Source organism: Balaenoptera musculus, chromosome 7 (genome assembly GCF_009873245.2).
Source record: "Balaenoptera musculus isolate JJ_BM4_2016_0621 chromosome 7, mBalMus1.pri.v3, whole genome shotgun sequence".
Taxonomy (NCBI): domain Eukaryota; kingdom Metazoa; phylum Chordata; class Mammalia; order Artiodactyla; family Balaenopteridae; genus Balaenoptera; species Balaenoptera musculus.
In genome coordinates this window covers 69976944-69998396 of record NC_045791.1, presented here as the reverse complement: position 1 = coordinate 69998396, position 21453 = coordinate 69976944, and the positions used below count along the sequence as shown (strand labels likewise).

At 40.7% G+C, this 21453-nt stretch overlaps 1 protein-coding gene across 1 annotated transcript in view; it reads right to left on the bottom strand.

The window, feature by feature from the left end:
• MYO1B (myosin IB) overlaps window positions 1–21453 on the bottom strand; it is a 178407-nt gene that overhangs the window by 128923 nt on the left and 28031 nt on the right. Inside the window, 1 exon segment of the mRNA XM_036857472.1 lies at window positions 18237–18380. Within this exon segment, the coding sequence (XP_036713367.1) occupies window positions 18237–18371 (135 nt within the window). The 5' untranslated portion in view covers window positions 18372–18380.

Sequence of the window (21453 nt, the reverse complement as noted above, 5' to 3'; positions counted from 1 at the left end):
TTTCCCCGATTCCGGCTAGAACTGGTGTTTCCCTCTCTCATCTTTATCCTTTTATTTCAGTCTACAGTAACCCAGGCTTCCCCTCCTCCCTACCCATACTCATACCTATCCAGTGGGGCCTTGACTTTGGCACTGTCCTTACACACACAGCCTGTCCATCTCTACAATGGGCTCCGACCACATACAATTCAATAGTAGAGTCACAGTTATCCCTTGGGTATTCAAATAAAATCATTTCATGTTATATCTAGTGGACTTTAATATCAGAATTTAAATGTACTTGCTGAAAGATAGTACATTTCATGTTGAATTTAAATTTAAGGTAGAATTTAAATATACTCTCAGGGGGATCAATGCTCCTATTTTAACAGACAGTAACGCTCTCACACTGCAAACCAGAACACTAGTTATCTTCCTTTCCATTTCGATCTTAAATTCCCGGCAGCAAGAGCAGTGTTGGTTTAGGTCATTTTGTACAAAGACTAGCGCAACGCCACAAGCAAAAGTCACTTAACTGTAACTCATCTTAGCTCCATTTTTCCTTTCAGTTTCAACATTATAAAGATGGCTGGTGGGGGGGAAGGGGGGTGCTAACAAACATATGTCAGTGATAAAAAGTTTTTTTAATAAAAAGGTGAAAAAAAAGAAAGGAAAGGAGAAAGAAAAAAGTCACTTCCAACTTCCCCGCCTTTCCAGGGTCATGTAACAAAAGGTGACATTTTTAGAGCAACAAGTTTTTCCAGTATTGTCACCACTGGATTCAAGGAGATTGTCAGATCAAACAGAATAGAAAACAGGACAGTAGAAATGTTCTGATTTTTTTTTTCAAAACATGGGTCACAATTATTTTAATTATAAAAGACTTTTTTTCCCCCAACCTGGAAAACTGAACAGGTCATTTTTATACGTATTTTCATCCCATAAGAATACAATCTTAGCAAGAGTACATAAGACTGCTGCTGTAAAGAAAAACTCTCAGCTCCCATGCAATCAGGGTGTCTATTTCTGACACCCTAGCACTAAGGACCCAACTAATCTGGCCTGACAAGCAACGAGTCCAAGTGTCTTAACTCATTCCATTTAGGTAAGACTCTTCCAAAAAGGTTTCTTCACAGTCCAACCCACCTGGGCAAGTAGATGGGAGATGCTAGAGACTGAATAACTGTCTAAACAGCTTATAACTAATAGACTAGAATTACTTAGATTGGTAGATATGAGAATACAATAATTGATTTATTCCTTTAATATCCATTGATTGAAAGATCAGCCTTCTTTAGTAGAAAAGTACATGAATCTCCCTTTTTAAGGTAGTTTCTTGAATACAATAATTAGAATACATATTTGCTGTTAGCAGAGAAACCAGTTACCAAGTTGCTCTTTAAAACCAAATTTCACGGCGGCTAAATTCTTGATAAAAATCTGCCTGTGTGGCATTCTTGCATGGAGAACAAACTCAGCTGCCACAAACCCAAAATCAAAAGCCACACTGCTAAGCTTTAAATTTCTCTTTGTTACTCGTGACTTTTATACATACTGAATTGTGTGTGCTTTTCCCCCCAGCTGTTTTCTTATCACCTAGAACAGGGCTGGCCCATGAATAATGTCCCATAAATATTTAACTGAATGACTAATATGCACAGGATACATTCATCACTAAGAACATGGATGGTACAAACCACTTTCACACAACTATTCTTCTGTTGAAATATAATACCGAGTACACTGCCATACACTGCCTAATATTTTATTAAACCTATATGCCACGTGTAACCACCGAACAAACCCTTAAACTATATCCTTCCACCCTCGGGTTCCTTGTCCGACTGTGGTAGACAGTTTGCAAAGATGGCTGGAACAATTCCTACCACCCCTATATGCAAAACCTCTGAAATTTGACTCTGCCACTCCTTCTATCAAGAGACAGAGTTTATCCTCCACCCCTTCAATCTGGACTTGTCTATGTGACTGATTTGACCAAAGGGACATTATAAGATGAGATACAAGCAGGGGCTTGAGCATTTGTGTATTAGGATGTTGCCCCTCCCCTGCCCTTATGACTGACGCTAGAAGCCATGATGCAAATGAACTTGAGCTAGCCTGCTGGAGAGGTCACACCGAAAGACAAGGGCCTGAACTACACAGCCTGACAACCATCAGACACATGAGTGAGGCCATTCTAAACCATCCAGCCCATTAGGCCACCGAATGCCTAAAGCCACATTCACGATCCCAGGTGAGACCAGCAGAAGTCATACCAAGCTGAACTCAGCCTATATTGCTATCCCAGAGAATTGTGTGCAAATAGATGGTCGCTACTTTATGCAATTAACTGGGGTTGGGGGTTACACAGCGACAATTACCTTACCGATACACCAACACGGCTCAACAAGTAAGAAAAAGGGCCAAGCAGGACAAGCTTTATCAATCTGAATAAGCAAACAGTAAAGGAAACTGTGCTCTCCCTCTCCATTCCACTTTATATGTTTCAGATATGCATCCTCTAATCTTGAACTCCTAGTAGGTTTGTCCTGTACTGTGATACATGCCCTTGCTGTTTATGGGTTTCTTCCTTGAAGGTTCTATGTGCATTAGTCAAAGATTTAAATAGTCCCACATCTGCCAACAGAATAACTCAAATGTTCATAGTCACAAGCCTCCTTTCTCTGAGACACAAAAGATACTCCTGGAAGCAGCTGATAGGCTGGGTGGAGTTTACAATCCTATTCCAGTTTTAGGCAGCTGTCTACTCTACATTCAAGTAACTGCAATAACAAATTAAACCTCCTTTCCAGGGAGCAGAAAAATAGTGACCAGACAGTTCATTTTTACATCAATTAACATTTGGACTTATCAATGACATACATTTGTCCCTCAGTATCCCTGGGGGATTGGTTCCAAGACCACCTGCAGAGACTGACCAAAATCCAAGGATGCTCAAACAAGGATGCCTTCTATAAAACAGCATAGTATTTGCATGTAATCTACACACATCTGCCCTCCCGTGTACTTTAAATCATCTCTAGACTACTTATAATACCTTATACAATGTAAATGTTATGTAAATAATTGTTGGCTCATGGCAAATTCAAGTTTTGCTTTTTGGAACTCTCTGGAATATTTCCCATGAATATTTTTGATCTGTGGTTGGTTGAACCTGTGGATGAGGAACCCATAGACCAAGGGCTGACCGTACTTCATTATTTTTTTAACAAGAAACTGTATACAATTTAAAGTCAGTATTTTCTTATTGCATCATGCTCTAAAAAGGATCCTAAACTAAATCATTAAGTAACCACTGGAATAAAGAAGTTGGAGGTAAGACACAGTTTCTTAAACTTAAGTATGTGCATAAAAGAGCTGGGCATTATGTGTCCTTTTTATTCTGAATATGCCAAGGAGAAAAATACCCAAAAAACAAAAGAAAGAAAAGCATTGTAAACCTTTACAAAAGGGAGCAGCAAAGAGGATCCGCCTCTTGCCCCCTAGAATTCCACTCACTTACTCAACTGGAAATAATAGGTAGGTATGTACTGGGTCCAGCTCCAACGAGCTACTGCGGACTCGGATGGTGCCAGTGAGAGAGCCCACAGAAGGCCTCCAGCAGCTTAGCTCATTCCCACCAGACCACTTCTGGGCTGCGCTCACATTCTACCTGGTCCCTATGTCCCAAATGGCTCACAGAGCAACTCCTACTGGAATCCGGAGCCTGCTCTTCTAATAGGCTGATCACACCAAAAAGGCCTCCTTTCTCATAATGGCAAAGACTACTTACCAATTAGATTCTATCTACCTTCTCCAACAGAGACAAGTCTGGCTCTCATGACCCTCGATGGATGGATGGATGGATGTGCTCAATCAATGTACTTATTTACTCAGTGGAAACAACCTCCTAGCCATCCCGGCCATCCTAGTTCACTACCTCCATGCTCCGGGCCCACAGCACCGCAAGTCCTGAACCGTGCACACCACCCTGACAACAGAAGGCCGCCTCCACTCTCACCACCCTGCGGAACCAGCCTCTGACATCTAGGAGGCGAAAGGGAAGGGAAGGGAAGGGGAGGGGAGGAGAGGGGAGGGGAAGGGAAGGGAGGGGAGGGGAGGGGAGGGGACAAGAAGAAAAAGAAAAGGGAAGAGGGAAAGGAAAGGCTCTACCTTTCTACAAATGGCATATTCAATTAACAAGTTTATCTTTCACTTCTCAAGGGCAGACATTAAACCAAGAATGTACAAACACTCCTAAGTCAAAACAATCCCTGTCTTCATATTTCAGATATCTCTAGAATTCCAGAACAGATGCCTTGTGAATAACCAAATAATACTCGAGTGCTCCTACTGTGATTACAGTGAAAACTGAAGTTTTTTTTGGAGGATGGTCATCCAGCAACCGCCACTCTCCAGACCACAATCCAGAAGCCAGAGGAAAGGTCCCTGACAGATACATAACCCAAGGACCACGCATTTCATTCTATAAGAAAGTTCTTCCAGAGCCCCATCCTCAGAGATTCTATTTCAATGGTCGGGAGAAGGGCCAGGCATCTGCGTCTCGTACAGTCTCCCCAGAAAAAGAAACGTGTAACCAGAGTTAAAAACCACTGCTTGTGGCCTTCACCCTCAGGGCTCACAGGACCAGGTTTTACTTTCAAATGCAGCAACCATGCTAGTGTCGCTATTGGCCTATCTTCTATTTTACCTTCCCCTTTAAATTGTCCTATGTAATTAATTCTGTGAACATTTCAAAAACAAAAGAAAATTCTTCTAGCTACCCTTTCATTTCAGCCACATTTATAATAAACTTGGCAAATGGCATCTCAGCACACTACAGAGAAACAGCGGAAACAACTGTAAATTGGGGCCTTCTCATGGCAGTATGTTTCAAATGTTTGACTATGACTCACTGTAAAAAATAAAATTTTCATCACAACCAAGTATGTGTGTTTGAGTGTATATTTACATACACATATGTGTATACATATGTATGAAATAAGTTTCACAAAATCATAAATATCATGTGCAATGGACTGATATCCTTTGTTCAATTCTATTCATTACAAAATGTTTTAAAACTGGTCCTAACCCACTAAATGGTTTTCATCACTTAATGGCTGAAGCTTGCAGTTTAAAAAATACTGCCACAGAGCACTTCTTAATCTTTTTCTAGTTGTTGATGGCTTTGAGAGGCCAATGAAAGCTATGAACCTTCTCCCCCCAAAAAATACACGTATAGTATGCACATAAAAGTTTGCATACAGTTGAAATACCAGGTTAAAAGCTCCCACCCTAAGCAAAGAAACAACGGCCACTAATGGAAAAAGAGACAGAAAAAGGATAAAAAAGAGAGACAGAGAAGCAAAGAAAGGAGTAAGAAGTGATCAAAATAATTCTAAAAGTATAAAAATGAAGAGTTGTTTAGAATAAGAGCCAACAGCTCAGTTCAGTGGGCCCTGAGTGCCTCATTACAGCACTGAGTCAGAACACAGCCTAACAATCAAGGGCCAAAATGAGAGAGACAGTATTCTGTTTCCGACGACAAAGACATATGCAATACATTTTGGAAAGATATCTAACCAAAAACACTTTTTTCAAGTTAAATAGTGAAGCACAGTTTTAATATTTTGTGCATCTCCATTATGCAGTACTGTACACTCATTCCTCCACAATGCCAGGTAAACGAAACGTTAGTGCACAACAGAAAAGTCACAAGAGTTTCACATCTTTCATATCATAGTTCTTCCCAGGGCAACATTAAGATCTTAAGAAGCCCTAACCCTGAAAGTTTATATTTCAACGAAATTGAAAATAAAATTATAACTAAACCATAAAATACACATAAGGAATTCCTATAATGACTTCTTTTCACCATGATGAGAACTTGGAGGCTTCTCTCCAAATATCAAATTCTTCCAAAATATTTTTAAAGCCCCTGCTCTGTTGAGACTCTAACTAGGTATCCCATCTGCCAGCTTCTTATTTTCTTCAGAACGACTTTTAGCGATTTGTTTACAGTCACTGCAGTTTCTTAAAAACTCATCCCCACAGTTATTAAAGTTCTGATATATAATATACACTGAAGCACCTTTTTACTAAGCTCTTCCTAAATCCCCATGAGATAGAAATGAAGTCTCCATTTCAATGTCCATAACAATGGAGCACAAAGAAGTTAAGTGGTATGACCACATTATCTAACAAAAGTGGAATCAGGACAAGGAGCCAAGAATCTGTTCTCTTTTCATTAGAGCACACAAGCCATGCTGTCAGGCCTGTAAAGCTTTGGCAAAAAGTGGCCAGGAACACCTCAACACAGCAACTTGTGTTGTACAACGCCTTACACGGGCGTCTTCACCTTTGTATAACAGAGAGCTACTCTGTTGGGCAGAAGCCTCCCTTTTGACTATCTGCAGAATGCTGAAATCCTTACACCACCAGGAATAAACAAAAAAGAAAGGGGGAGAAAAGATCTTCTAGTTACAGGGAAATTTTTTTATCTCAACAGAAAAGAATTTTGTTTTCAATGTTTATCCCAGCACATAAAGTTGTGCCTACCTCTTGAAGAAATGCAAGACGTTGTGTCACAATCACCCTTTAACTTCAGAGAAATGAATCAGGAAGGTGGCAATGCAACAGGTAATGTTTATTTAAATACCTTACTTAATGCTAATTATTTAGTCTAAAATGTCATCAAAAAATATTCAAGAATATGTTGGAGCTCTCCAAGTCCCAGTCTCCAAAAGCCATGTTTCTTTCACCTCTAAAGTAATAATAGTTCAAATCCAGGATGGATCAGGACTCAGGTAAAAATAACCCTTCACGTGGCTGCACAACTGCATTGATTTCCTTGCCTGAATTTAGGCTACAACCATTTAACAAGCAAGCAACAAATTTATCAAGAGACTTCTTTATGCAAAACATCATTTAGGCATAGTGAAAATACAGGACACTCCTGTGGCCTGTGCCCCTGGGAGATTATAATAGAGCTTAGGAGGTGAGACTTTTATATCATAAAACATAAAATTTAAGGGTTGGCACAAAAACAGAGGAAACAAGATTTAAGTGATTCTTAGCTAAATGAGTGCATTAGTCTTCTTTCTTTTCTTACTGCCTAAAGGAGTGCTTTGGGTTTAAACGAAGGAAAGGTCACTGTCAACTGCAGAGGTCCAAGGATGCTCCAGAGAAGTCACAGGATTTGGGCAGGTCTAAAAGGACGGGCAAGATTCGGATAAAGTAACATTCCACCAAAGACCAGCACATGAGATTCTGGTTTTTAGGTCATAGTTGAACCCTGCCCTTTTTAAAAAATTTTTGCTAGGATAGTTGTATTCTTCAAAATGTATTTTTTTAAAGTATGAATTGCTAGAGACTCAAAGCAGATATCTGTACACCCAGGTTCAACTGTAGCATTGTTCACAACTGCCAAAAGGTAGAAGTAACCCAAGTGCCCACTGACGGATGAATGGGTAAACAAAGTATGGTGTACAGATACAAGGGAATATTATTCAGCCTTAAAAAAAAAAAGGAAATTCTACACAGGCTATAACATGGATTAAAACATGGACAGCAGCCTAAAGGCCCACCCAACCACATTTCAGACACAGGGGATGAAACAGCTTGCCTCAAGCAAAGACCTCCTGTGAGTAATAGCTTAGAAAGTAAGACTGGAATCAAATTTCAGACAGCCTCAAATGTCAGAGAGAGGAGTCTGAGCTTCAGTATGAGAGCAGTTTTGAAGTAAAAGTCAGTGTGTGGGGTGAGGGGGTTAGATGATGAAACTGACTGAACTTGAACCCAAGTCATCCTGACTTAAGTGTTTTTGAGCTCTTTGCTCAGAGTCTATGTCATACAGTATGACAAGGCTTCAAATGTATTTGAAATATTGTGTAAACCTTAGCTCCAAGTTATCTGGTAAAGTTTTTCAGTTTTGTGTGAACCTGGGCACATTACTGAACCTCTCCAAATCCCAGTTTCATCATCTGGACAAGGAGGACAATACTGGTTCCTCCTGTCTAATCTGAGGATTAAATGAGATTGTGTGCTAAAGCACGAACCACCTGACACATAGCAAGCATCTCATAAATATTACCTACTGTGAGTTTGGCTCTACTGGAATTTTTGGCCACAGTAAATAGCCAAATCAGGACTCAAAAGCCTACAATACATGTTAGTATCTCAGCTAAGTTCATGCAGGAGTCCTATGATGCTGAAGTCTTACCAAATGCTCTTTGTATACAGGGAATGGATGAGTTATCAGAGGGGCACATAAGGTACGTACGGTCTTAATGAAGCTAGTAGGAAAAGCCTGGGATACTGAGAAAACGGCTATACAAGACAAGCTGGTGGAATCTTCAGAAATGACAACATGCTATTCACTTCACACAGAGGAATTAACCCTCTTCTTGGGTCTCGGATCCTGGGAATTTGATCACAAGACATCAAGACATTATGTATCGCAGCATTTTTAATTTAGACATCTGTAAGATTTCCCAAATTCCCCTGAAGAGGGCTTTTGTCTTAATTGGTTTTTTAAAGACACAGTTTGGTCTACCATACGCTCTGGTTGGTTTTTCAGACACAGTTCAAAATTGTGAAAAACTGCCTAAGTGAAAAATTATAAACATAAGGTCAATTAACCAATTTAGGCTTCTATCTGGGTCTTAAATCTAAAACAGTGGAATTCAGACATACACCTCACACCCCCATCTAAGAACAGATTTGTGATACATATAACCAATAATGACAGCCTAATTTTCACAGAGGAAGAAACTAAAGGCATTAGAACGTTTCAAAGACTTGCCCAAGGTCTCACAAGTAGTGGCAGGGGCAGTTTCACGCCAAAGCTCTACACCAAGGTCTGTGATGCAAGAATAGAGAAGTATGATTTGTCAGGCTCTGTCAGCTGCTGGGCACAGAGATGCCCTCAAGTTACATCAAGTACTGAAGGTTTTACTGTGATAATCACATACCCAGGAACCCCCTGAAGAACCCATTACCGAGCTACAAGAAAAGCTGGGACCCAAAAGTGAGTATGGATGGCTGTGAGGCCACATTATGGAACAAAGCAACACAAGTTTGTGAAGACTTCCTTTCCAGTCCCACTATCAATGTGCTCATCCCCTGCTCACGTTTCTGCTTCCTCTGGGCCTGCTACTGACTGGTCTTCTCACTTTCTACTCCAAAGCTAGCCTGTTGCAAAGACTCTTATTCACAGTCTCTGCCTACACATGGCCCATCATGGGCCTCACCACATCATGACTGCTGGCATCTGCTTCTGTTGATATTTTATTTTTTTTCAGTATTTCTCAACTCAAAGTTTGAGGAGAGATTCAAGCCCTATTCATCTTTTTAGCTATGCTGTGCTAAATCACTGGCCTTAGATCAGGCAAGCTTGTCAGGCATGGTCCCTGGCAGTCTAGTCTGAGACATGCCTTAACTACCATCATATTATAATCCTTTGTTCCTGTGCTGCCAGTCATTTCAGACTATGAATTAAAGAACTATATATGAGTTCCATGCCACACCGAAACACCGGCTAAAAATATCACCTCGGGCAGCCTTTATTTCAGAGCAGGATAACACAATACTACCTTATCTTCGTTCAAGTATAAACTCTGTAAGGAACAAGTATTTTCCAAATATGTATCATTCTCCAGACCTAATAAGAGGCTCTTAACTAAGGTACAGAGAGGTCCTGTGTTACAGCTATGCTACCAGCTACAAGTCTTGAAAATAATATTATGTGGCTAATTGAAAGTAGTAATCCAACAAAAATGAAATCTGTGTAATGAATACCAAAGTAGGAGGGGGTAGGGAAAAAGGGAGGGAGGGGAGAGGCAACAAGAGAGTCAGGGAAGGAGAGAGAGAGAAAATTCTAATTATAAGAAAAGCTCAGGGTCTGAAATCTTGAAGAAAACTCATGCTGGGTTTCCAAGTTTTTCAGATGGTCATGGCCCAGAACAGGTACTCCATTCCAACTATATGTCAAGCACCGGGCTAAAATGCCCCTTAATCTCCAAAACAACTAAACAAGATAAGCATCATGACGCCTATTTTACAGATGAGAGAACTGACCCTCAATTACTTCAATGGTCACAGTGGTTGTGAGTGACCAAGATACAACCTTGGTCTGTCTGCCAAAGGCCCATGCCTTGCCCAATATGCCACAACAGAGTTGGATGCACAAAACAGCCTCTCTTTAGAAATTAGGATTATCATTAATACTTATCTGTACTATAGATGTAAGAGCAGAAAGAGATGTGTGTGTAGAGGGGAGGGCTGAATCAGCCGCATGAATTAGCCACATGGCTCTTGTGGTGAATTGCTTCTTCCTCCTCTGCTCTGTGCTTTTTTTTTTTTTTTCTGGCTGTGCCCTGTGGCATGCAGGCTTTTAGTTCCCCAACCATGGATCAAACCTGTGTCCCCTGCAGTGGAAGCGCGGAGTCTTAATCACTGGACCACCAGGGAGGAAGTCCCTCTACTATGTGCTCTTAAAGGTAAAGGACCTTGTGCAGCTATCAGTCACCTGCCATCCAGTGAACAGGATGAAAACCCACCTCTTCCCAAGATCGTCTCCCACCTTCCAGAGAGGAACACACCATCCTCACGGTTGCTATCACTTTTCTTTGACTAGAGAGCACCTAGGACTTTAGAACTGAATGCCCTTGTTCCCTGTCACACTAGTTCACGTCACTGCACTGTTGAATGCTAACTCAACACGTGGCAGGAATACGGATTATCACTTCAATTATTCGTCTGGGTTGTTGAGGCTGCCTTGCTCCAAAACCTATACACTCTTCCATATCATACTCAGTTATGTTGAACAGCACTTTGTAGGCTGAGAATGCTTCCCTATTAGCGGTATCACTGATGCACGTGGTAACTGCGTAAACTTAGCAGGACCATTATTAAGAGCATGAACTACAGAGCCAGACTTCCTGGATATGAATCCCAGCTCCATCACCTACTCGCTGGGTGACCTTGGACAGGTTACTTAGCCTTTCTGAGCCTCAGTTTCCTCATATGTAAAATGAAGATAATTTGAAAACCTACAGTGCATAGGACTCTAGTAAAACTTAAATAAACAAGTACATGTAAAGTGCTTAGAATAGCATATTGTACCAATAAGGACTGAATACGTGTTAACTGTCATTGTTTATCATTTTACCAATAAGAAAACAGGCTCCTAGGAGCTAAAGTACTTGTTCCAGGTCTCACAGATGGTAAGTAACGGAGCCAGGACTGGAGCTCGGGTCTTTGCTTCCTAGTACCCACCACACTGCCACCAAAAGATGCCACCTCTGCAGACCTGAAGTTGGGCCTTAATTTCCTCCGAATTGAACTTCAAGTATGGCTTCAATCAGAACATTTAAATTAATATATTATAAATATTATTCAAATATATCAAGTACTATATAGTGCCTGCATGAACTCCCTAAGCTTGGCAGATAACAGATAAACTCGTGCCATTTTGCAAGTTCTAAGAGGAAGAATTTTTCCAATCACCAAAGGTTTTAAGGGAGCTTGGACAGGTTGAAACTGGCAAGCTTTTACCAAAAATGATTGTTTTGAAAAGTATTACAAAACTGTCCAAGAGACAGACTGTGCTCCGAAACTAGACACAACAGCCTCATGATCTGCTGTAGTTCCCCAGCTCTATCTAGCCCCCTAACGCTGTGACTCCATTCCAAAAACCAAAGCTACACTCTTGAAAACACACACAATTTGTTCTCCATGTTTCCTTAACTGTCCACCTTTTCAACGACCCACGCAGGCTGAGTCTGCATTTGGTGAACCCCTCATACACAGTCAAGTCTAGGCATTTCATTTCACCAGCTCAGGAGTCCGTCTTCCTTCCCCTACTTGGTCAAGGTGGGAGGGGAGGTGGCATTAAAGAAGGTTCTTGTTTCACTCAAATTTGCTGGGCCTGGGTTCTCTGGGTAAAGGCCCATCCACCTAGATGAAGGAGAACCTTCTACTTCCAACTCTAAAACCAAAAAAAATTTAATTTTTAATCAAACTTACATAATCTGGAAGATGACCCACCCAACTACCCATTACTTCTGGAAATGGGACTGGGGTACCGAGATAAGAAAATTACATTTTTATGTTATGTTTTTTTCCCAAAAGCATTTGTTACTTGTGTAATTTTTTTAAGGCTGAGATAAGAAAATTACATTTTTATGTTATGTATCCCTATGCTATCTCATTTTTTTTTTCCAAAAGCATTTGTTACTTGTGTAATTTTTTTAAGGCTGTTTAAAGGAAATTTTAAAAAGAAAAAAATTTAGAGAACATCTGGGTAGGAATAACACTAAGCTGGACATATGAACTCCAGCCCTGCTCTCTGCCAACAGCCCTGTGAGCTTGGAAAAGGGCCGAGCCCCTAACAAGACTGCAGTCCTGGCTGACACCTTGATGACAGCCTGGTGAGACCCCAAACAGAGGACCCAGCTAAGCCATGCCCGAATGCCTGTCCCACAGAAAGAGTCAGATAATACACGTATGTTATTTTAAGTCACTAAGTTTGGGGCAATCTATTCTGCGGCAAGAGAAAACTAATACACCATTCATATTAAATTCTCAGGAATAATGTTATCCCCAAAAGGTAGGAATTTTCATGTATACAAATGAAAAGTGGTTTTGACACTTCAAATAAATATATAAATGTTAACTAGTATTTTTTTTTATGTTTACCCCATTTATTGTGCTCAGCCAGCACCCTTAAATATAATTTTGTGGCTGACTTGGGTGCATAAAAAATTTACTTATAAGCTCATTGGTTGTTTCAAACAGTTTCCAAATTATTTTTTCCTGTGTTTCCACAATATAACTGTTTATTCTAAAAGAACCTCTAAAGGGTCACAAAACTTACTGAATCTTCAGCTCAGAAGGGCTATTCTTAGCAGTACTAGTTGTCCTCTGAGCGTTTCATATAAAATTCTAAGTAGGAAAAGACAGAGAGCCCGAAGACCACCTCCAGCCCCGACCAAGGAACTCTTTCCTGCCTGTCCCTGAGTTAAGGCAGATAAGAGAAGCAAAGCAGGGACCCTTGGTCTACTCTCTACCTCTTATCCGAGGATATCAATATAAGCACCTTCCTTTTCTATTATTAGTCAAATAAATGTTAACTAGTATTATTTTCATTTACTTTCCAATATTTTAAACCAAATATACTGTACTTACATTTGAATATTTTTCATAAGAGTATTGGATCCCATCCTTATGGAGATCCTAATTCTACTACCAACTTCTAAAAATTAAGACAATTTTTACTAGAATTTCAAAGCAGTCACTCTTACATCTACAAGTAGTTTAACTTAAGATCCTAAAATTGGACTAATTCAGACCTCTACATCTGGATGATCCCCACCTGACAATTCAGATAGAAAACAAACTAAATCTACTTGTTAGTACCAAAAATACTTCCTGTCAGAGAATGGACACCTTGGTTCTTTAGTTTCCAAATTTGCCCTGGGCCTTGTTCTTGCTTAAATTGCAGCTTTCCTGTTCCTGAACGGAACCACAGTCCTGACCAGTCACCCTAAAAACAGAATCACGTCTGGCTGGGTCTCCTGCATACGAAGTTCACATGAAATCCTGCCACCATCCCATCTGGCTGTGGACGGGGGTGGGGAGGCTAGAAGAAGCTCTGACAAAGGACAGAAAGAATACAGAAGAGCGGCGCTTAGGAATGTCACAACCAGCATTTCCCACCACTGACCCCACAGAGACTGCTGGAGCACGTCCTGCAGCTGGGCCCAGCCTGCACTGCACTTGGCCAAGAGAGAGGAATCAAAGCAAACAGTCTCTGACCCTGCGTGTTACCCCACTGGGCCAACATTCCCTCTATCTATTCTTACCTGATCCTCCTCCATCTCCAATGGAACAGCCTTCCCGCAAGGACCACGTCAACATCTAGAACTGTCTCAGATTTAGAGACTCTGCCCGGCTACAGACAGGGTGTTGAACCAACTCTGGGCTTTTTAAACAAGTGTGTGAACCCAACTCAAAGCAAAGAAGACATAATCCTGAAGCATGCACTTTACTATCTTTCGTAAAAGTACTGGATCCTATTTTGATGGGGATCCTAATTCTAGTACCAACTTCTAAAAATCAAGACAATTTTTACTAGACTTTCAAAGCAGTCCTCTTAGAACTACAAGTAGTCTAACATAAGATCCTAAAATTGGACTAATTCAGACCTCTTATATCTAGATGATCCCCAACCTGACAATTCAGATAGAAAACAAACTACAACTACTTGTCAGCACCAAAAATACTTCATATTCAAAGAAGGGTTGCAAAGAGTAGAGTAGATTAAAACAAAACCATATGATATGCATTACAGAATAGAATAAAACTCTGAATGACTTTGGAAGCAAAGATTTCAAAAGTATTTCCCTAAAGTGGACAGACTTCAACTACCCACCCCAGGGACCTGTTTACTCTTCTCCTCTTTTTTTTTTTGGCCACACCATGCAGCATACGGGATCTTAGCTCCTTGACCAAGGATTGAACCTGTGCCCCCTGCAATGGAAGTGTGGCGTCTTAACCCCTGGACCGCCAGGGAAGTCCCTACGCTTTTCTATCATAAGGAGTTCTCCAGGAGAAAAGTCTTGAGAAGCATGCCTTTGGGTGCACCTGAAGCTTAGAATTCCAATCATAAATGCTTCTCATGGAACATATCCTTCAGCATGGTAGCAACACCAATAAAACCACTTCACTATAGAATTCCCTACCAAGCCTGTGAGGGGGTTACAGCAGAGGGCCTCATCAGCATCCACTCCCCTTCCCTCTTCCTAACACGCTGACAGAGATATTTAGTAGAGTATTCAACCTACTTACACACAACCCATCTACTTTGGAAAAAACTGACCCTCCCCCAATCCTAGGAGTAGACATCATTTTCTTAAGCCATTCAGCTCATTCTGGTCACCTGGCCACAGTCAGTAGTTTGAGGAGTACGTGTGACTCATTGGCCTACCCAGAGCTTCAGGTTTAGTACGACAGGATCACCAGGGATTCCACTTCCAGATTCAGCTGGCTGGAGATCCAGAGGATCACTAGGGGTTATAAATGCTCTAGAGAGTTGATAACTCTTATCTTGTGAGAACTCTGTGAAGGCAGGGACTATTTCTTACCTCTAGATATGGTGGTGAAAGCCGGGGGCTGGGGGGCAGGTTGGAAGAACAGGGTCCCCTGACCTACAGCTGGCTCACACAAGAGGCTGCAAAAGCTCTGGGTACAGCCAGAGTTCTAAAGTCTGAGCCAAGCGTCCCTCTGTTCACAGGCCCCCTTATCAACCACGGCTTCTGAACATACAAATGACTGTTCGGTATGTTTGCGTGATGGATCACTCGAGACCATCACACACTTTTATAGGATAAAGTAAAGCTATGAGACTACAACAGAGACTAAATAATAAAAAAATTTTAAAAACTGTACCTTCTCTTCCTGGGAAAGAATTACAAAACAAAGTGAAATACAAGATAGTAAAATATTGTATGTCATTAACTTGGCCTTTGGCATCAGCTGAACAATTTTCAGCAACCCAAGAAGAAAAGCAAAGCAGGAAGATTATCAGAATAAGGGCCAGAAACAGATTTCCCAAGGGTAGTATATACATCATGTGGGGTTACAAAGGTGGGGTAATCAAATTTATTGTACAGTATTTTTTAACAATTACAAAACCAATACATACTTGACTTAACAAGTCCTATAATATTGAGGTCTAAGAGAGTAATAACTCTTCCCCGTCCCCATATCCCAACCCACCCCACTAAAGTTAGCATGCCTAAATCCACCCATGCTAAAGTTAGCATGGCACTAAAGTTAGCATGGCTTTCTCTATGTTCATACAAATATACAAACATATGTACACATCCATAAACCCCCATTAAAAAAAATAAGATCATACTACACATATTACCCTATAAGCTGTTTTTTTTTTCTTTTTTGCTTAAAATAGAGAATGCCCAATCCTCCAATATGACGTGTGTTTAAAGTTACAAAATGAAGGCACACATCTCATGGAAATGATAGTCCCAAAGTAACACGGAAAACATTAATTATATGAATATCTGGAAGCAGAAAGCAATTTTCTGCTTTTGTTTCATACCAGAAAGAACATTCCTAAAATAGTCAGAAAATAAAATCATGTAAGGCTGAAACCCAGAGAGTTAGTCTGCTAAATACTCATGAATGTTAACACTTGACATTTTGTTAAAAAGGAGATTCTTTTATTTTTAGTGGGCACAACAAATCAGGTATTTGAATGCATGTAATGTTCTACTCTCCATCCTATTCTCAATTCAGCTGAAAGTGAATTGTGCCTCTTAGAGCCAGAAAGAAAAATGATCAGCCAACGTCGGTTAGGATATATCTGATGCCTCCTATCTCCATCTCAAAGACCAATGTTTAAAGTCTGTCTTTTATTTGCTATCAGACCACATTTTCAATTAAAGCTGCAGAACCATGAGGTTTTCCCACCTGAAAACTGAACTGCTACACTTTGAGGAAAGGTGACACGGGGCCTCACTGCCAAACCAAACAACACGTCTCACCTGCTCTACAGCAATGGCGTTTTATACTTCTTCCATCTGAATCAGCAGTTTACATAACTACATCTCTTAGTTAGTTTAGTAGCCAGTTACCAAATTAATATTCCAAAGCAGTATCCATATATCTCAGGTTACTGTCAACCTCCCCCTACCTCCAACAATCAAATCAAGAAAGAATGAAAGTTCAGTTTCCAGATGGTGACTCCTATTTCATTAAGAAATTAATTATCCGGGCTTCCCTGGTGGCGCAGTGGTTAAGAATCCGCCTGCCAATGCAGGGGACACGGGTTCGAGCCCTGGTCCGGGAAGATCCCACATGCCACAGAACAACTAAGCCCGTGCACCACTACTGAGCCTGCGCTCTAGAGCCCGTGGGCCACAACTACTGAGCCCGCGTGCCACAACTACTGAGCCCGCGCATCTAGAGCCCGTGCTCTGCAACAAGAGAAGCCACCACAATGAGAAGCCCATGCACCGCAATGAAGAATAGGCCCCGCTCGCCTCAACTAGAGAAAAGCCCACACGCAGCAACAAAGACCCAGTGCAGGCAAAAATAAAATAAATAAATTTTTAAAAAAAGAATTAATTATCCAAAATTATCCTTGAAACATGATCGCCTATCTGGAAAGGAAAGCTATAGGCAACATAAAATATAGCTTCGCATATAATTTTTAAAAATATGTTAGCTCCACAAAGTTATAATCAGTTACGTTCTCTCGTTTTATTTACTTATATTTCCTCCTCTTGTCCCCACACTGATAGACAGAAAAACATGAAGCATGGCCCCAGTAATCCAATTCATATCTAGACACAGATACACTACAAAATGCGGGGAAAAGAACTCAGAAGCGAGTCAGAAGCTATTAAAACTACTTCCACCCAATCCATCCGCTTCCTTCTCAGTTGCTGGTACAGGGAATCAATGCTTCATCTCCTTGGTTTAGTTAACATGTCTCTACCTGAACAGATGCAAATTTCTGTGCTTTATGCAAATTCCTGAAAAGCTATATATAAAAGCATTTTTTACTCATGTTTTAAATATATTTAACAAACTTGATAGAGTAACACTATGAAATCCTTTATAAAGAATTTTTACAACATAAAATTTCTATTACTGTATATATTTATATGTTTTCATTTTTGTGTCTGACATACTTTTGTATAGCAGGACACGACTATTCCCAAATCTCCAGGGACCGAACACATATTCGTATCTGGTAATTTGCTCCTGTCTCTACTAACTACAAATGTTAAGAAGGTTTATGTCTTTTTTGACGGTTCACTGCCTTGCATCTTAATGAGTAGCTTCTCCAAGGTCAGGCTGCTAATCTTATGAAGGTATCCAAGAAGACGGCTGTGGATTTCAAACTTCCTCCTGAATACATGTTCCTCCAAGGGCAGAACTGAGTCTTCCACTTGTTTTAGAACACCCCTGACATCCAGGGCAACACTCTGCACAGTCAGCCCTCTACAAACACCGTGTGGAAAGCAAACTCACTCGACTCTAATGCGATATTACTCACGTGCCAAATGAGCAAACCCAAAACTCTTTCTGAGGGTATAAACAAATACCTCTGGACTCCAATAAACAAACAGAAAAAAGAGAGAAGAGTCTAAGGAAGAAAAGCCAGCTCTGTGCCACAAAATGCAAAGTCTAAACCCCCCAGATGACCTCCCATGCACACTCACATATATCTCATTGTGGTCAAAGCGTTTCTTGAGGTTGTTGATGACGGTCTCCTCATTGAGAGGTTCTAAAAGAACCATATCTCCAACTCCAATCATATTGTCCAGAAGTGACGTTTTCACCTCCATTTTGGCCATAGTCTCTTGCTGTAAGAAAGAGGGAAAGGGGGACAATTTAAATGAGCAAGATTATTTCAGATGGGTTCTTAGCACCAATGGAGAAATGAAACACTACTAGTTCCAAATGGCCCTCACCTGCCTCACCAATGTCGTAACCCGCCCCAGCCCCCACCCCCAAAACCTATGTCAGAAGACTCTGCGGGAGCTGCAGTCACTGCCAAGCTGCTAGAAGTCCCACTTGCCAACTTGCTGCCACAAACAAACCTCCCTCCCAGTCATCAACCCAAGCAAAGTCCATCTACAGAAAGAGCCACTAGGAAGCCAGGGTCGCCGTTTTCTTCTTTAGACCATCTCCTCTCCCCAACCAGAAGCTGCAAAGCTCTAGCAAGAGAACCCAACCCACCCCTTTCCACTAGCCCTTGCCTACCAATGTCAGACTTGAACCCACAGGAACCTGCTGCCCGAAGACGGCATCCCCCAGTATTCCATGATGAAATGCAGAATGCCATTTCCCAGGAAATAATGTTTAAAAAATGATGCTAACATTTACTGAGTACTTCTGCCACATAGCAGATGCTGTATCAAGAACTTTCCATGCATTAATTAATTTAATCCTCACAACTCTATGAGGTAGGTTGTTACCATTGTCCCCATTTTAAGATAAGGAAGCTCAGAGAAATTAAGAAATCCTGTTTATGGTTAATTAGGAGTGTGTTACATTTTGTGCTAAAAGAACTTAAATCACCACTTATAACACTACACCTATGGGGAGAAATTTCATTCCAGGAGTCAACACTGACTTATAAAGAAAATAGTACACCCCACTTGAAAATCAGAGGTTGTCTATATGATATAACCTGCCAAGAGTGACCTCAATATTCTCAATGCTCATTCCAACAGACACACCGCTATAACAGCAAAATCGAATTAACATGCAACGAACAGACCAGAAATACTAGTTTCCCTTTAGCTCAATGTGAAAGCCTACCAAGTGGAAAACACAGGCACACTGCAAAGGCAGCACTGGACTCCCACTCTAAAGTGCATGGTGCCACCCAAGAGCAGAATGTTAAATGCCCAAGACTTCAAATCTGATCACCGTCAAGAGTACTAAAATTCTTTCAACCATCTGAATTTAGGAGAGTGTGTGTGGTGTGGCGTGGTGGGGTGTGGTGTGGCGAGATGTGTGTGTGTGTGTGTGTGTGTGTGTGTGTGTGTGTGTGTGTGTGTGTGTGTGTGTGCTATGTTGCTTTCTCTAATATCATCAGGATGTAGAACTAAATTCATCTGGGCCATTCCCTCTAAATGCTTCCAATGCAGAAGTCAATTCTGTTTAACTTTAGTACACTAATACTAAATAATATTTCAGGATACTAATAAATACTCACATATATTCATGCCCCTAATACGGAGAGGGGAGTACGTTTAATTCTTTCTATGAAGGAGTCACTCAAGCATCCTATATCTTATAAAGGTCAGTCTTCTTGCTTAAGACTTAGCAATTTAAATAAATGTACTCTATTCTAGTCTAGAACATCTAGTAGGTCTCTTAGAGGCAAAAGAAACTACATTTAGTTGGGTTATTTTAAAGAGAACTGGGAAAGACCGGGAATTACATAATTCTTTATTATTAATTATTAATGATTTCTATGAATCCAAACACATTCTTTATTTCTGACCCATTAAAAAACATTTTTTTTTCAAGTGTGCACTGAAAAGCCAGAAAAAGAGACCAAGAAGCAGCAGCAAGATTCTCTCATAAACGAAAGCAACCAATAAGGAAGTATTTAATATTCAAAAGAAGAAAAACAGGGTTAACTTTTTGTTAATATGTCTTTTTTTAATTTCATACCAAGTACACCTGGAATAAATAGCCCCAGGTATCGCTAAAACCCAACAATAGTCGTACCAAGAATGGTTTCACGCACTTTGAACTAGGCCAGATCTTTCAAAATAAACCAGGTGGAGGTAGGGGTACTTGCCACTCTCTAGAGATGCAGCAGAAGCCAGGGAGACAGCTGGTCCCACGCCAAGTCCGTGGAAAGACTTGTACAGGAATAGGAACATGAGTACCCAACCTTTGTCACAATAAATTAACATTTAAATCAAATTTCAAGTTCTCAGACTCGAGAAATGCCAAAAGCACTCTAGCTGCGATGCATTACATATAATTTGGCAGATGAGGAAAGAAGGCTTAGGGATTAAGGGGGAAGTGAACCTGAGAAGAGTTTCAAAAATAACCACCTCAAACCAGCAATTTAAATTAAGCAAAGAGGCAGAATGGGAACTCTCTGCCCTGGGGTAGATTCCTGTATATAATAAAGTCTACTTATGGAAGCAGCTGCAGAAAGACAACAGCTTCGCTGCAGGTAACAGTAATTAAGCAGCCAGTCTTTGTAATTAAACCTGCTTCACCATTTTTTCAAATACAAGTTTCAAGCAAGAGTATGGGTTCTAATTTTTACACTTCTATCCCAACTTTATAATCTGAAGGGCGGAAGAGAGCAAAACAAATGCTGAGTTACAGGCAGTGGGTAAAAGTGAAAGACTCTGAAAATACAACTTTTGCAAATCAAAATACAGCAATAAAGTAAACCAACTGAAAAGGTGATAGCAACGTCCACTTAGTCATGCCAGCACAGTTTTGTTTCGTATCATTTTACTTTTTTAGCATCTAGGCACTTAGTGGGGAGGAAACAGTGACAGCCTTCCCCCTCATTTTCATTCTCATGGTGAAACTGGGACACTGAGAAAATGACACAGAGATATTTCCTATCTTCGCGCAAATTGACTGATTTCCCTTACCACGACTACTGTCTCCAGGCCTGGTTGGTTCACTTCGACATCTCAACGAAATTAGTCGGAATATTTTGTTCAGCCAAAAGAAACTGATTTGTTTTTTCTCTGAAAGAGCAACGCTGACTACAGGAACAAATTTCAGAATCACTTGCTAACTCAAGGTTTCCACAAACTATCAGAAGAATTCATATGGGAACGTACATAGAGCACTAAGGATACTTTTTGTTTGACACATAAATGTCCACCTGCACCCTTCCCAAGACCCACAGGGGAATGAATCCACATTGTTCCAGGCAAGCCA